This window comes from Rutilus rutilus (genome assembly GCF_951802725.1).
Source record: "Rutilus rutilus genome assembly, chromosome: 7".
Classification (NCBI taxonomy): Eukaryota; Metazoa; Chordata; class Actinopteri; order Cypriniformes; family Leuciscidae; genus Rutilus; species Rutilus rutilus.
The window spans coordinates 34,179,380-34,196,264 of NC_140221.1; the positions used below are offsets into that span (position 1 = coordinate 34,179,380).

Here is a 16,885-nt window from a genome sequence, read left to right on the forward strand (position 1 = left end):
ACGCAATGTGTTGGCTCTTCTATAGTTCTTGAGTGATTCTCTCTCTGTGTGTCTGCAGTCTTTAATGTCTACCACTGCATTCGGTCTGGGATCTAAGTACTTTGCCCTGTATGAAGTTGCTGGAGTGGGAATCCAGTGGCGCACTCTCAACCAATCACCTGTAGAGGGTGATGACTTCAACCTCCTGCTGTCTATGGTCATGCTAACCATTGATGCCATTGTATACGGTGTGTTGACCTGGTATATAGAGGCTGTGCATCCAGGTAAGCTGCAGTGCTGTCATTATTGTGCAGTGCAAACACTGCCCATGTTCTTGTTGTTCGGTAACAGAATTGTAGTATTTAGTTTTGGTTTCCATAATGTTTTTTTTCTTTTCCAGGGATGTATGGACTGCCCCGGCCATGGTATTTTCCCTTGCAGAAATCCTATTGGTTAGGGAGTGGCCGCATAGAGACATGGGATTGGCCGTGGAGTGGCGGGACCAGGCTGAGTGTGATGGAGGAGGACCAGGCGTGTGCTATGGAACACAGGCGTTCAGGTATGACTCTCGGTATGACGATCAGTTATGTTGACATTTTGGGATAACAGACTAATGGTGGGCTGTGTAGGCTAATAGATAGCAGTTCTGACTTAGTCATTCTAAATGAATCAGGGGTGTATTTGAAAAGTTGAGCCAGGAGACACACTAATAATTATCCTCCAAAAATGTACAAATATATTGAAACAAATGTAGAACCTGTTTAGATTATTTAGATTCTTTTTTAGTTCTTTATTTATATTTTACAAGCCAACACACTGATTTTCTATGTAAGCTTATTAGTGGTGCATGCAAAGCTATCGTTCATTCTTTCATTCTATAATTCATTCTATCATTCTATCTATCTATCTATCTATCTATCTATCTACATATATCTATATATCTATATATATATATATATATATATATATATATATATATATATATATATCTCATTCATTTTATCGTTTGTTTTATCTATAGTTCTATCATTCCATCTATTGTTTGTTCTATCATTCGTTCTATCATTCCATCTATCATTCGTTTTATTGTTTGCTTTATCTATAGTTCTATCATTCTATCTATTGTTCGTTTGTTCTATCATTCTATAATTCGTTCTATCTTTCTATCATTTGTTCTACCGTTTGTTCTATCTATTGTTTATTTTGTTTGTTTGTTCTATCCTTCGTTTGTTCATTCAATTGTTCTATCGTTAGTTCTATCATTCGTTCTATCGTTCATTTAATCGTTCATTCTATTGTTAGTTCTATCGTTCGTTCTTTCATTCTATCATTTGATCTATCTATCTGTTGTTCGTTCTTTCGTTCCTTCTATGTATCATTCTTGCATTCTATATATCTATCTCTATCATTATATCATTCATTCTATCATTCATTCGTGAGTTCTATCGTTCGTTCGTTCTATCTATCTATCTATCTATCTATCTATCTAATATTATATCTATCATTCAAGTGTTCTGTCATTCTATTATTCTATCTTTCTAACTTTCATTCTATCTAACTATTGTTCCGTCCATCTTGACCTTCAAACATTTATACAATTAAAAAATGTCAGACAATGCTTTGTCAAGTCAACAATGTTTGTCTTTTAAACTTTTAAATTTAGTTTACATTATCAGCTTACACTCTTTGTTAAAGTTAGCATGTTTTGTGTCAAAATAATGTAAATTGTTAAGAAATGTTTAGCTTGTTACTGAATTTAGGTATATTTGTTGCTCAGAGGAAACTCGTGGAATTGAAGAAGAACCCAGTCACTTGCCGCTGGTGGTCTGCATAGACAAACTGACCAAAGTCTACAAGACTGGCAGAAAACTGGCCCTAAACAAATTGAGCCTAAACCTGCATGAGAACCAGGTTGTCTCCTTCTTGGGACACAATGGGGCTGGCAAGACCACCACTATGTGAGTGTTAGAATATTGTATTTCATAGTGTGTTAGAGTGGTTGATACCCTCTGAACCCATACTATGCTTTTTATTGAGGCTGACAGCCGCACCCTACTAGCTGAAAATTGGATGTATGTATGAAACTGAAGTGTCCTGCAGAAAATGTATTTATTATCCAATGAATCTTTCATAGGTCCATTCTCACAGGACTGTTTCCACCCACTTCTGGCTCTGCCACCATATACGGCCATGACATCCGCACAGAGATGGAGCGCATCAGGCAGAATTTGGGCATGTGTCCCCAGCACAATGTTCTGTTTGACAAGCTGAGTGTGGAGGAACACCTGTGGTTCTACTCGCGTCTGAAGGGCATGGCTGAGGAAGATATTCGCAAGGAGATGGACAAGTGGGTTAACGCGCTCACATTTTGCCAACACTTACTCATTCATACCCATAACCGAGTTCATAGAGTCTGTGTGTTGGAATTCACAGGATGATAGAGGATCTTGAATTGTCCAACAAGCGTCACAGTCTGGTTCAGACTCTGTCTGGGGGGATGAAGAGGAAGTTGTCAGTGGCGATTGCGTTTGTAGGTGGGTCTCGTGCTGTGATTTTGGATGAACCCACAGCAGGAGTGGATCCATATGCCCGTCGAGCAATCTGGGACCTCATCCTTAAATATAAACAAGGTGATCCTGCCGTTACTAATGATAAATACTCTACCGTTCAGAAGTTTATTGACCCCAAGCTTTTAAATGGTAGTGTCTATGTTGCATCAGTTTCCAAATACATGATCAGTCCAAAACTAGAATCTGTGTGTGATCAGGTCGCACCATCCTGCTTTCCACTCACCACATGGATGAGGCTGATCTGCTGGGAGACCGGATTGCCATCATCTCTCATGGCAAGCTCAAGTGCTGCGGTTCTCCTCTGTTCCTCAAGAGCACATATGGAGACGGCTACAAACTCACACTTGTCAAGAAACAGAGTGACTCGCACACTGCAGGTATCCTCATTTGTGGAAATTTTTTATTATTTATGTCTGAGCCGTCACATGGGCATTGTGAGTTTGAGTCCAGCTCACATCATTTCCATATTTGATTCCCCAAGTTTCTCCCAATACTATCTTGTCAATAAAAGTACCAAAATTCCCTTATATATTCTAAAATTATAAATCAAGGCTGTTATAAGCATTTTTGTTAATTGAAATAAAGCTGATATATATATATATATATATATATATATATATATATATACATATATATAACAAAACACATAAAACATTTACAATAAAAATAAAAATGGAAAACAGAAAATATTAAAATATTCAAATATAAGCTCATTTAAAATATGAATAAAACTATAATAGTATATAACACTAAAATACCACTGTTATAAATGTATAAAATTGTTTATAATTGTATTATTTCAATCTATTTGTAATGATCTGTTTTAATGTAAAACACTGAACATTTTTCTGTGAACCTACTATTTGTTGTCTGTTTTATCTCTGTAAATTTTTTATATGATTCTTTTGTTCCTCCTTTCATTGTTTGATGTTTTAAAAGATCAAAAGAGCAGCACACATATCTTCTAGTTCTTCTTCTGCTCTTTCATCTGCCGTGGCCCAACATCATGTTTCTGTTTGTTCTCAGATCAGTCAAGCCAGTCTCCATCCTCTTCGATATCTCCGTGTTCAGAGAGCAGAGTGACACAGTTCATCCGTCAGTATGTTGCCTCCTGCCTGCTGGTGTCCGACTCCAACACTGAGCTCTCTTATGTCCTACCGTCAGAGGCTGTCAAGAAAGGCTGTTTTGAGAGGCTGTTTCAGGTACACACTAACAGTGTTTTAAGACAGCTGGAAAGACACAGTTTGATATCATCAAATCTTTATTCATTTGAATATGAAGCGTTTGCTGATGGGCACGTATATTGGGTGAATTTTCTTCAGGCTCTGGAGCAGAGTTTGGACAACTTGGCCTTGACCAGCTTTGGTGTGATGGACACCACACTGGAGGAGGTCTTTCTGAAGGTATCAGAAGAGGATCTATCATTGGAGAACAGCGATGCAGGTTAGATGTTGAAGAGTGCTGTAGCAGTGCATCTAAAGCCATGAGATTTGATTCATATTTCATATCTCTCTCTCTTTCTCTGTCAGATATGAAGGACTCTCCCGGTGGAGCGTCAGCTGGCAAGCCCTCTAATCTTTTAGGAAGGCCACAGTGTGAGGGGGCACCAGCTGCTGCCGTGATCCGGCCAGAGGTGGAGCTCAGTAACCTGATGATGTGCTCCAGGCTGAGCCCAAGCCAAGCATCCCTACAGTCCGGCTCTTCTCTGGGCTCAGTGAGAGGGGATGAGGGGGGCCTCTATTCCGACTTCTATGGAGACTACTGCCCTCTGTTTGACAATGTCCAGGATCCTGACTCGGCCAGTCTCCGAGGTGAGGAAAATAGCATAATAATTATAATAATATTTATTTATAATAATAATAATAATTATTATTATTCAATGAAATGTATTTAATTTAATTATTATTATTTTATGTTATTGACACATTTGTTCAATTTGACATTGTAACTGTTTAATTCTGCTCTAATTTTTTTTAGCTGATTAGAACTAATGATTAGAAACAAATTAACCTATTTACACAAATGATTTAGCCTTATTTCTTTCCTTATTAAAAAACTAAATGCATTAACTTCAGAAAACTTTTATTAAATACATTTTATTAAGTATTTTAAAATTATTTCATTGATTGAGAGCCATAATTATTATTTATTATTATTACTATGTGATTAAAAAATTATGTTAACACATTTATTCAGTTTGACAATGTAACTGTTTCATGGTCTGTGTGATAAAAAAATAAAAATTAAAAAAAGTTCCATTGATTGAGAGCCCTGATTATTGATCATTATTGTTGTTATTCAGTGTGATTTAATTATTTATGTTATTAACACATTTATTCACTTTGACATTGTAACTGTTTCATGGTCATTTCTAAAAAAATATATATAAAAAAAAACCCTGAACATTCATAGCTGATTAGAACTAATAATTAGAAAAAAATTATTAACATCATTAAACATGTATTTAGCTTTGTCGGTTTCTTTTTTATGCATTAACTACAGAAAAGTTTTAATAAATTATATTTTTAATATTATTTAATATAATAATATAATAATAATAATAATATAATATAATAATATTTAATATTTTAAAATGTTTAATCGAATGTGAGACCTAATTATTAATATTTTCTTCATTTATAGCTCAGTTGGTGGTTGTGTTGGTAGAAACTTTTTGTGGTTCTATCTTTTTCTGTGGCTTTTAGAAAGAACATTTTGTCTATTGCTGTTTGCAGCTTCTGGACACATAAAGTGGAAGTCTTTCTGAGACAAGTGCATCTCTGAAGGGCCTGGAGGTAACAGATAAAGTGCTTACCTACCGCTCAGTGTACCATATACCCTCTGTGTTCCAGATGAAGAGTCCTCTCCGGAGACGCCAATACTGGACGGCCAAGGCAGCTTTAAGCTTGAGGGCTGGTGGTTGAAACTTCGGCAGTTTCACGGGCTTATAGTGAAAAGGTTTCACTGTGCGAAGAGGAACACCAAGGGCATTCTCTCACAGATCCTGCTGCCTGCTTTCTTCGTCTGTGTGGCCATGACTGTAGCTCTATCTGTGCCTGAGATTGGTAAGAAGGACACAGGGCACTTTGTAATTTTATATCAAGGTCAATGGTTACAGGAATTGCTTATTGTTTGGCTTTGGAAAAACTATAATATATTGTTAAATGATTAGTTCACTCCAGAATAAAAATTTCCTGGTAATTTACTTACCCCCACGTCATCCAAGATGTTCATGTCTTTCTTTCTTCAGTCGAAAATAAATTAAGGTTTTTGAGGAAAACATTCCAGGATTTTTCTCCATATAGTGGACTTCAACGGGGACCAATTGGTTGAAAGTCCAAATTGCAGTTCAACATGATCCCAGCCAAGGAATAAGGGTCTTATCTAGAAAAACAATCTGTCATTTTCAACAACAAAAAAAGAATATTTATATACTTTTTAACCACAAATGCTCGTCTTGCACTAGCTCTCATTCATGCATTACGTAATCATGTTTGAAAGGTCACACGTTTTATGTTTTAATGTTTCTAAAATCAATAAAGATTGTGTTGAAAATTATTTTATATCAAGGTATTTAACGTTATACATCACAATAGAGTTATTTTTGTTGGAAATTCAAGGGGAAAATATTGAATAAACTACCAATTAAAAAAATTACAGTAAAGACAATTATGATGTTAAAATAGAATTCTATTTCAAATATTTGTTGTTCTTTTTAACATTTTTGAACACAAAGAAAACCTGAATAAAATGTATCGCAGTTTCCACAAAAATATTTAATACAGCAAATAAAATAAAAACTGTTTTTAACATTGATAATAATAAGAAATATTTCTTGTTTCATATGACATTGAGGACTGGAGCAATGGCTGCTAAAAATTCTGCTTTACCATTACAGGAATTATTTACATTTTAAAATATATTAAAATAGAAAACAGCTGTTTTAAACTTTCATATTATTTAAAAATATTCAAAATTGTAATAATATTTCACAATACAGTATGCCTGTTTTTACTATAGTTTTGATCAAATAAATGCAGCCTTGGTGAGCATTAAATGCTCTCCAAATGAAAGAACCGCCAACTTTTTTTTAAACTATTTTATGGGGCAATTTCATGTAGAATATATCATTATGGAGATTAATTTAACGATTTATTCAGAGCATTTGCTATCTGGCACTAAAATGATTCAGATCTTAATTAGGCTTGAGTGAAGGCTGTTCTGATGGTCTCTCTTTGGTTTTGTAGGTGACCTTCCTCCCCTGATTCTGTCTCCATCTCAGTATCACAACTACACACAGCCTCGTGGAAACTTCATCCCTTATGCCAATGAAGACAGACTTCAGTACAGGTCAGCCACAAGGTCATTGTACAGTAAAATAACATTTTAAAGACCTAAAGACTTCTTTGTTGCTGATTGTATTTAAAGTAAAATGAAGACACACACACACATCGTCTCTCTCAATCTTTCTCAACCTTTGTTTGCTTCAGGAGTAAACTTTCTCCAGACGCAGGCCCACAGCGGATTGTTAACACCCTGCGTCTACCCTCTGGAGTTGGTGCAACTTGTGTACTGAAAACTCCCTTCAACAGCACTCTGGACCAACTGGCTCAAACTCTGAATCCGTATGCCAACAACTCCAAAACCCTTGCAGCCCGCTACTTTGACTCTATGTGCCTGGATTCCTTCACACAGGGTGTGCCTTTATCAAATTTTGTGCCCCCGCCACCCTCTCCTGCCCCCTCTGATGACCCAGAGGCACATTTTGAAGATGGCCTTTGGAACTACACTGCCGCTCCTCCTACTACTGTCCGAGGTCAGAGTTTACAGTGCTTACAGATGTATGGTTCAATATGCATCTACATGTTAGCAATTTTATAATTTAAAACAACTGTTTTCTATTTTAAAACCGTTTTAAAATAGAATTTTCATTTTTCCTGTGATGCAAAGCTGAATTTTCCTTTAGAAATCAGTCTAATATGCTGATTTGGTGCTCAAGAAACATTTCTTGTTATGATCAATGTTTAAAATATTGTTTTGTGGTTTGTTTGGTAAAAACCGTGATTCATTTTTCAGGATTCTTTGATTAATAGAAAGTTCAAAAGAATAGCATTTATTTGAAATATAAGTATTTTGTAAAATTAGAACTGTTACAAGTAATACATTAATTGTACTAAATTAACTTTCACATTGGATCAATTTCATTTGGTTTAATTCTGCACATTTTCATCAAATATGTAAGGGTGAGAGGAAAATGAAAAATGAATTTGTTCACCCAAAAATGAAAATTGTTCCAAACCTGTATAAATTTCTTAATTTTTGGGTGAAGTATCCTATTAATATTAGATGCCATTTTAGTAATGTTTATTAACATTTTCTAAAATAAATGAATATGATGAGATAATGACAAAAAAAACTATAAAAATGAACACTGATCCAGCAGCCAAAAAAATATAAAAGAGAAAAAGTGATTCATACTGAAAGTTATGAAACTTTGGAGATAATATCTGGAATGACTGAAAATAATTCCTGTGCTGCACATCTGCTGACTAATGCTAAAAATCAAGAATTTATTTTCTTCGCATAATGAAGATCGTTCTGTAACATCTTGTGTGCCGACTCTATCTTTTTCCATGAAGCTGTGTAATATGTATTCTTCCTCTCACCCTGCTGTGTTCCCACAGAGATGGCGACGTCTCCCCCCACGCTGCCCTTGACCATCCGAGAGCCGGTGCGCTGTATCTGCTCCATGCAGGGCACAGGCTTCTCCTGCCCCAGTGGAGTCGGGGGCCGACCGCCCCTCATGAAGGTAGTAACTGGAGACATCTTGGTGGACATCACAGGTCGCAACGTGTCAGAATATCTCCTGTACACCTCTGATCGTCTCAGATTACACAGGTAATCTTCTGAAAGGGTGTCGAAATTGTATTTATTATCCTATGGTCCAGTATTGTTTAAGTATTTTACACCACAGACATAGCAATTTAGACCTTTAGTTGTAACAGGGAGATTTAGAATTAAGATGGCTGTTTTTAGCTTCTGTACCTTTAAAAGTTTTATATAAACACCCTCTTTATATGTGAAATGCTTTGTCCGAATTTGTGGGTTTGCTACTAGGTCCAATTTTCAGTCCAATTTTTTAATGAGCATCTTTGCAATCCAAGCAAAGTGACTAGGCAGGCCAAGTTGCTGAATACTGTATATGTTGTAATATGGTACAATATCATTGCTAATTTGTAAATGTGCAAGAAATCTGAATGCGTCTTTGAAGTCAATTAAGAAAGGGGTATAGCGTTTAGCTGGACTAAATTATTGTACAAGTCCAACATAAGTTACAAAAAGATTTAGTTTTGACAGTTTTGGTCAACATTTTCATTAAAAATTACAATGTCAAAACATTTTTTTTTTTTTTTATGATACATGCATGGATGAATTGTTCATAATAAGATCAAAAAGATACATTTAGAAAATAGATGAATTTCCATTTCAGGCCATTTTTTGTTAAATTCTCTTTTTTTACATCTCAAATTAACTCAAAAACTGTGTTTTTTTTTTCTTCTTATCCTGTAGATATGGAGGCTTTACTGTAGGAAACATTCAGAAATCTGTCCCAGCATCCTTCGGGAGAAAAGCGCAACCTATGGTGCGCAAAATAGCAGTGAGGCGATCCTCACAGGCAAGTCAGAGCATCTTTACCCTTTATAGCTAATCATTTTTATAGCTAATTTTTTATCATAGGTTTAATGTTTTTGTCTCGAACTGCAGGTGCTTTACAATAACAAAGGGTATCACAGTATGCCCACTTACCTAAATGTCCTCAACAATGCCATCCTCAGAGCCAATCTGCCCAGTAGTAAAGGAAACCCTGCTGCATACGGTGAGTTCACAGGTTGAATTAGCTGTGAGTGTTTATGTAGAAACACTGATTGAATGGCTGTGTTCTTTCTCTGTAATAGTGCGTGTTTTACTGACTTCTTTTTAAGTCATCTTAATTCTGTTGGTTTTTGTCATAAAGATTGTTTAGTTGCACTAAAAATCCTGTTTATGCTCACGTTCACAGGCATCACAGTGACCAATCATCCCATGAACAGAACCAGTGCCAGTCTTTCTTTGGATTATCTGTAAGTCTTACTTTCCTCTCTGCTTCCTGTTCTAACCCTCAGACACTCATTGCTTATTTTTTATTTGTTTGATTGGTTTATTTTAAGTTTGCATGAAATGGAAGTGATAGACTTTTCTTCCCTATTGTGACGTATACCTGAGAGAACAGCTTCTCAAACTAGGAAAAAAACAATTTTGTCCATCGAGAATTGATTGGATCGTTGGATGATTGTGGTTTGCTATTGTTGTGATCTCACGTGAGTGACAGGTTGTTCGTGCCAGTAAACACGTCATCAGAGAAGAGATGACACTGCAAGTGGGAGGGGAAGTTATTCTGATTAAATAAAGGGCACATGGATTTGAAAAAAAAAAAAGTGATGTGCACAGATAAATTATTTATAACAAACAATAATAAGTAGGGACAGTACAAAAAACATTCCAGCTAAAGAGCTGAAAAATATGCAGTGTACATAGAGAATATGGCATATGCTTATTTGCATCTCAGGTCCTAGAAAGGATTTTCTTTTCTTTTTTTAAAATACTACCAGCCCTACCAACTACCAACCCTTCTTACCTTTTGTTAACACTTTTCACTAATTTAATATACGCATACGCACAAAAAAAGAAAAGAAAAAAAACACTCAATACCTATTATAAGGAATCTCCCAAACTTGGCAACATATCCACCTTATTTTTCAATGAGGAAGTAAGGTGTTTTCTGTGAATGTGAAAGACTTCTGATTTATTAGCCCCTATGGGGAAATAACAAGTATATATCAAAGTGCAGTAAACTGTAAAACTGTTTGCACTACAAACCAGCGTCTTTATAATTAAGACAATATTAAAATAATATGGTAAGAAACACCAGATTGCAAGTCGACTGTTTTGTACAGCTAAAAATAACTGTAAGGGGATGACACTGGAAGCCAGGCGCATTTAAATTACGAATGGATGTGCCCGTGCATACCTGAAAAATAAGGTGGATAAATAAAACTAATTAAATCAATAATTTATTACAATTTTAATTGTGTACAGCTCTGGTTTCTCTTAAGCCAGTGCTAGCTTAACCATCACTGTAAATGGCTATGTCATGTTTTTTTTGTGTGTTTTTTAGTTGGCAATATGTTCCAGAGTTGAGAGCCAGCCCTTTACAGAAAAATAGCTCTTTTAAAAAGCTCCTTCTGATTTAATATCTGCTCTTCATCTCCTTCTAGGCTCCAGGGCACTGATGTGGTTATTGCCATCTTCATCATAGTAGCCATGTCCTTTGTGCCAGCGAGCTTCGTGGTCTTCCTTGTAGCAGAAAAATCCACCAAGGCCAAACACCTTCAGTTTGTCAGCGGATGTGACCCTGTCACTTACTGGCTAGCAAACTACATATGGGACATGGTAGGGTGAAGGAGAGATAATGTGCTGTCTATTCTCAAGCAAGAACAGTCCTGAGGGCTAAATTGGTTTACACACAGATTTCTTTTGTCCTTTCTTCGCTAGCTGAACTACCTGGTTCCAGCCACATGCTGTGTCCTAATTCTGTTTGTGTTCGACCTTCCTGCATACACGTCACCTACGAATTTCCCTGCAGTCCTCTCTCTCTTCCTCCTTTATGGGTAAGCTCTTTCTGCATGAAGACTTTAAGTCAGACATGGAGTGACAATAAATACAAACACTGTTTTGTCAGTTTTATTCGAGTCTTTAAAATCCCACATAAAATGTGACATTTCCCTCTCTCTCTTTCTAGCTGGTCTATAACCCCCATCATGTATCCAGCCTCGTTCTGGTTTGAGGTGCCCAGCACAGCTTATGTTTTCCTCATAGTCATTAATCTCTTCATTGGCATCACAGCCACGGTGGCCACTTTCCTCCTACAGCTCTTTGAGCATGACAAGGTACATCAGAGAGGGAAATTGTTTAGCATCATACATTTTTATCTCACATGGCATCTATATAGTTTATAAACTGGTGTCCTTTTGCATTTTTTAATAGCACTGTGAATGATTGGTAAAATATGATGTAGTTTAAAATGAACATTTCAAATGTCTGTAAAAAGGAAATCTCCTCCTAAATGTCTGATTCTTGGTTAATTTACTCATTAACCAATGATGTCCAATGTCATTAACCAATGAGGAATGTCATTCCTCAAAGTGGAAAAATCTGCATTCTCAAATATATATATATATTTTTGTGTAAAATATGGCTGACCATTTTCTCATACCTTGACAAATTACAAACATTTCCAAATGAAGATAACACTCAGACCCTTATCCTTTGATTAATTATATTTAATAAGTATATCTAAATATCCTGTAAATAAATCAAAATTAGTTATATGTATCTACATTTAAATAAATGTATATATGTATTTGCATTTCTATTTCTCATTTTTATTTGTTGACTGGTCATTCAGATAAATAATTCCAAATAAATAAATATAATCCATCAACTGTGTAAATATAATGTAGGGCTGGACAATAATTCAATATTAATATATATCGTGATATAATTTTTTTCAATAATGGTAATATGATTTTTAAACACATTTCCGATATTTCAATATACATTACAGGGCATGGGCTACGTTTACTTTTTCATTTTTACTGCGTGATAAATATAAGCAGCACGGCACACAACGGCCTGGATTTTCTGGCCCGTCGAATACCTTGGTCCAAAGCGGGCCAGCTCGGGCTAGAGGAGTGGTTACGAACAGAGGCGGAGATGTTTATATTAAAAAAAAAAAAATTTATTTGGGGAGCTGCAAATATAAATCTATTAGCAAATGTCTTTATTTTATTTCTTTATGTATTTATTTATTGTAATAAAAAAAAGTTGACCTATTCGGCAATTGTGTTGGGGTGTATATGCACTTATTTTTGCTGTTTTCCTTTTGAATTTATTTTTAATTGGGCATTTATTTCATTATTTCATTTTAAATACTGGATTTGGCCCGTCCCACCTAGGTGTTCTTGACTTTCGATCGTGTCTATTGTTTAATATCATATAACAGTGTAGCATTTTATCACTAATATATGTTTTATTCTTTTACCTGACAGGATCTGAAGTTGGTAAACAGCTATCTGAAGTCTTGTTTTCTCATCTTTCCCAACTATAACCTCGGTCATGGATTGATGGAGATGGCCTATAATGAGTACATCAATGAGTATTACGCCAAAATAGGTGTGTTTGTGTGTTCCCCATCTCAGGGCACTGTTGAGGACTTTTCTTTGCTTTTTCAGATGATTAAATGCCTTCTCTTCCCTGCAGGCCAGTTTGATAAGGTGAAGTCTCCATTTGAATGGGACATTGTGACACGAGGACTGGTGGCAATGACCATTGAGGGTTTCGTTGGCTTTCTTATTACAATTCTGTGCCAGTACAACTTCCTCAGGAAAGCCCAGTGAGTGTGTGATTGTATACTGTGTGTGTGTCTTTGACAGTTGAAAATGAAAAAGTTCTAAAGGTCACTGTTTCCATCTGATTGAAGGAGAGTGCCTGTCAGCAGTCAGCCGGTTGAGGACGATGATGTTGATGTGGCTTGTGAGAGACGCAGAGTGCTGAGGGGAGACGCTGACAATGACATGCTGAAGATCGACAACCTAACCAAGGTCAGGCACTCCATGACATTTTAAAAACTTTCCCTTAACCCTGTCTGATCAGACCTGAACCCATCGTTCTGATGTTCTTAGAGCCTGCATCTCCCTACAGGTGTACAAGTCTCGTAAGATGGGCCGGATCCTGGCAGTGGACCGTTTGTGTCTGGGGGTCCGTCCTGGGGAATGCTTCGGGCTGCTGGGAGTGAACGGAGCAGGAAAGACCACCACCTTCAAAATGCTGACAGGAGACGAGAGCACAACAGGGGGAGAGGCCTTTATCCAGGGACACAGGTGCTACATTCAGAACACCTCTGATGTTATAGCGTTTTTTTTTTTTTTTCAATAATTTATGTATAAAACGAGAAAGCAATTTGCCCATGAATAAGAAAAATGATGAATGAACTTAATTCAAATAAGTCAAATAATAATTAATTGACCTACTAAAACTTACAAGGAAGTTTTGATGTTAGCATGTTGCTATGCTAACGACACTATTGATTCATTTTCAGTGTTGAATATTGATACAAGGTATTTTTTCACAGAATATGGAATATGTCTTAAAATAAGTTGATAGGTTTTAGCCTTTTGGTAAATCTTTAAGCATAATGCAAATAAATATTGTTTAATTTAAGTTTAAAACAAGAAGAATGCGTTGCCATCACAGAAATAAATAATATTTTTAAATATATTCAAATACAAAACATTTAATTGAAACTGTAATAATATTTCACAATATTACTCTTTTTACAAGATTTTCATCAAATAAATGCAGCCTTTGGTGACCATAAGAGATTTCTTTGAAAAAACATTTAAAAAAATCTTAATTATTCCAATTCTTTTGACCACCAGTGTTGGAGTATGTATGGATGGATGTATGAATAGATTTCTGTGTTGTTGCTTTAAAGCTTTTTTTATGTTTTCTTATTTAATTCATGTTGTGTATATATACTGCTAGTGTAAATGGCTTAGTCAGTATGAGTCTTTCATTAACCTGCAGCATCTTGCGGGAGCTTTTATGCGTGCAGCAGAGCATCGGTTACTGCCCCCAGTTTGACGCTCTGTTTGATGACCTGACTGCTCGAGAACATCTGGAGATGTACACACGCCTCCGCGGCATCCCCTGGAAAGATGAGGAACGGGTGAGCACAGACACACACACACACACACTGTGCAGTCACACAGCATTCTGTAAATGGTTGTCATGCACTTATCAGTTATAGTCAAGTATGGATAAGAGCTCCTGAAAGCTCTCTTGAAATCAGCTTGAAAAAGCACTTAGCAATCTATAAATGTTAACTGCAGTTTATTGTTAGACTTGTCCTTACTGTCGAGAATAAAATGTTTTTTTTATGAGTTTTTTACAGTATCTCACTCTCATTCGCTCTCACTTTGTGTCCTGAAGGTGGTTCAGTGGGCTCTGGAGAAGTTGGAGTTGTCCAAGTATGCTGACAAACCTGCCGGCACCTACAGTGGAGGCAACAAACGCAAACTCTCTACAGCTATTGCTCTGATTGGATACCCTTCACTCATCTTTCTGGTGAGATCTGCCTGTCGCTCGTCCCTTAACATTCTCCACTCTCACTGCAAAAATCGTTTTCTTAATCAGTTTGTCTTGTTTTCCAGTGAAACGTTTTTGACATTTTTTTTGCTACTGAGCTGTGTTTAATTACCCTGAGCAGGTCTAAACATGATCTTGTTTGCCATTATAGGATGAGCCCACCACAGGTATGGACCCAAAGGCTCGTCGGTTCTTATGGAATCTGATTCTTGACATCATCAAGACCGGACGTTCTGTTGTGTTGACGTCACACAGGTGTGATAACTATAGAAATCTTGTTTTCTGTTTTTGTATTTAATTTTAATAGCTGCTACCTTTTCGCTCTGTAATGTACTGTTATGTTTATTTGCAGTATGGAGGAGTGTGAAGCCTTGTGCACTAGACTGGGCATCATGGTTAACGGCAGGTTCAAGTGCTTGGGAAGCATCCAGCATCTAAAAAACAGGTTTGAAAAGCCTCAGGCACAAAAAAAAATTCAGGAGTGCAGTGCACGTATACATTTTTGCTACACTGTTCTTTTATATTTGTTTCAGATTTGGGGATGGATATATGATAACAGTACGCACTAAGACCACCGCTAGCGTCAAGGAAGTGATACGTTTTTTCAACAGGAATTTTCCAGAGGCCATCCTAAAGGTGCTTAATATTCAGTACTAAAAGTACAAAGTATTTTTTGGCAGATTTTTGTACCTTAATGACAGTTTTTTTAAGCATAAAACTTTAAGAAAATATGTATTATATACTAAGACAGTGAGTTTTCATATTTATAGAAAGTTGCAAGAAGCTCTCACAAGGTGTTTTTGTGCAATGCTGACAAAACTAAGTATACATGTGCGTATATTTTGAGCTTGCTTCGCATGCAGTAAAAATTTTAAACTTCTGCTTATTCCTTTACCTAAGGAGCGGCACCACACGAAGATTCAGTACCAGCTGAAGTCAGAGAACATCTCTCTGGCTCAGGTCTTTAGCAAAATGGAGCAGGTGGTGGAGGTGCTGAGCATCGAGGATTATTCTGTCAGTCAGACAACCCTGGACAACGTAAGTTTATCTCAGAGAAATGGTACAGTAATAGTGAAAGTGTAAAGTGAATAAACGGTAGTTTCTTTGAAAAATCCATATTATGGATGCAAAAGAACTAAATGTATACAATATGAACCCAAAAGCTCCATATACTGTAACAAGAAAAAGTAGTAATATCTTATTTTCTTTTCTTAGGTCTTTGTTAACTTTGCAAAAAAGCAAAGTGATAACTTAGAACAGCAGGAAAGTTCCCCATCTAGTGCTGGTCAGTCGCCACTGCAGCGGCTGCTTAGCATCCTCAGGCCTCGTCTTGCTAACACAGAACTCAACGCTCTTGTAAGTGAAGAGCCAGATGAACTTGAGAGTGATGATGACGAAGGATTGATCAGCTTTGAGGAAGAGAGGGTAAGACTTGGGACACAGCAACATAAAAACCATATTTCAGTTAATGAGATAATTCAGTGAATCTGCTTGGCACAGTCTGCATGAGACTTATTACTCTTTTACTTTTATTAAAAAATAAAGAACAAATCGGGTGAACTTCTTATGGATTCAGAATCAAAGTGGCTGCTGTAATGTCAAAAAAAGTAAAGTGTATGAAAGAAATGAATTGTAATGTTTAATTTATCTCACAAGAAAAAAAAAACAAGGCAAGGTCAAAGCTATTAAACATTTTGGAGTGTTTAGAAGAGTTTCTTGTCCCAAACTAGGTTGCATTTATTTGATCAAAAATAAAAATAGCAATAAAAACATTGATATTGTGAAATATAAAAATACATTTGAATTAAATTAAATTAAATTAAATTAAAATAAAAGGTAATTTTTCCCTGTGATGAGATGACAAAGCTGGATTTTCTCCAGTCTTCAGTGTCACATGATCCTTCAGACATTATTCTAATATGCTGATTTGGTGCTCAAGAAACATTTTTCTGTTATCACAGTTGAAACTACTTAATATTTTAGTGGAAACCATGATTATTTGATGAATATGCAGTTCAAAAGAACAGCATTTATTTGAAATAAAAATATTTTGTAACATTATTAAAGTCTTTACCTTCATGTAAGTTGTC

At 36.1% G+C, this 16,885-nt stretch overlaps 1 protein-coding gene across 7 annotated transcripts in view; it reads left to right on the top strand.

Moving 5' to 3' along the window:
• Positions 1-16,885, top strand: part of abca2 (ATP-binding cassette, sub-family A (ABC1), member 2) — a 58,245-nt gene that overhangs the window by 38,742 nt on the left and 2,618 nt on the right. For 5 of the 7 annotated variants that reach the window (XM_084413410.1, XM_084413409.1, XM_084413405.1 and 2 more), the window contains 30 exons: positions 59-263; positions 380-550; positions 1,757-1,937; positions 2,114-2,326; positions 2,413-2,609; positions 2,747-2,926; positions 3,576-3,751; positions 3,872-3,992; positions 4,079-4,360; positions 5,402-5,614; positions 6,797-6,899; positions 7,040-7,365; positions 8,234-8,447; positions 9,120-9,225; positions 9,315-9,426; positions 9,610-9,670; positions 10,865-11,039; positions 11,142-11,257; positions 11,389-11,536; positions 12,698-12,821; positions 12,909-13,041; positions 13,129-13,249; positions 13,350-13,528; positions 14,235-14,376; positions 14,640-14,774; positions 14,947-15,050; positions 15,148-15,240; positions 15,329-15,431; positions 15,696-15,833; positions 16,011-16,220. In XM_084413410.1, coding sequence (XP_084269536.1) covers positions 59-263; positions 380-550; positions 1,757-1,937; positions 2,114-2,326; positions 2,413-2,609; positions 2,747-2,926; positions 3,576-3,751; positions 3,872-3,992; positions 4,079-4,360; positions 5,402-5,614; positions 6,797-6,899; positions 7,040-7,365; positions 8,234-8,447; positions 9,120-9,225; positions 9,315-9,426; positions 9,610-9,670; positions 10,865-11,039; positions 11,142-11,257; positions 11,389-11,536; positions 12,698-12,821; positions 12,909-13,041; positions 13,129-13,249; positions 13,350-13,528; positions 14,235-14,376; positions 14,640-14,774; positions 14,947-15,050; positions 15,148-15,240; positions 15,329-15,431; positions 15,696-15,833; positions 16,011-16,220 — 4,782 coding nt within the window. The remainder of the gene's footprint in view (positions 1-58; positions 264-379; positions 551-1,756; positions 1,938-2,113; positions 2,327-2,412; positions 2,610-2,746; positions 2,927-3,575; positions 3,752-3,871; positions 3,993-4,078; positions 4,361-5,401; positions 5,615-6,796; positions 6,900-7,039; positions 7,366-8,233; positions 8,448-9,119; positions 9,226-9,314; positions 9,427-9,609; positions 9,671-10,864; positions 11,040-11,141; positions 11,258-11,388; positions 11,537-12,697; positions 12,822-12,908; positions 13,042-13,128; positions 13,250-13,349; positions 13,529-14,234; positions 14,377-14,639; positions 14,775-14,946; positions 15,051-15,147; positions 15,241-15,328; positions 15,432-15,695; positions 15,834-16,010; positions 16,221-16,885) is intronic. The other 2 variants (XM_084413411.1, XM_084413406.1) reach the window with 1 other exon arrangement.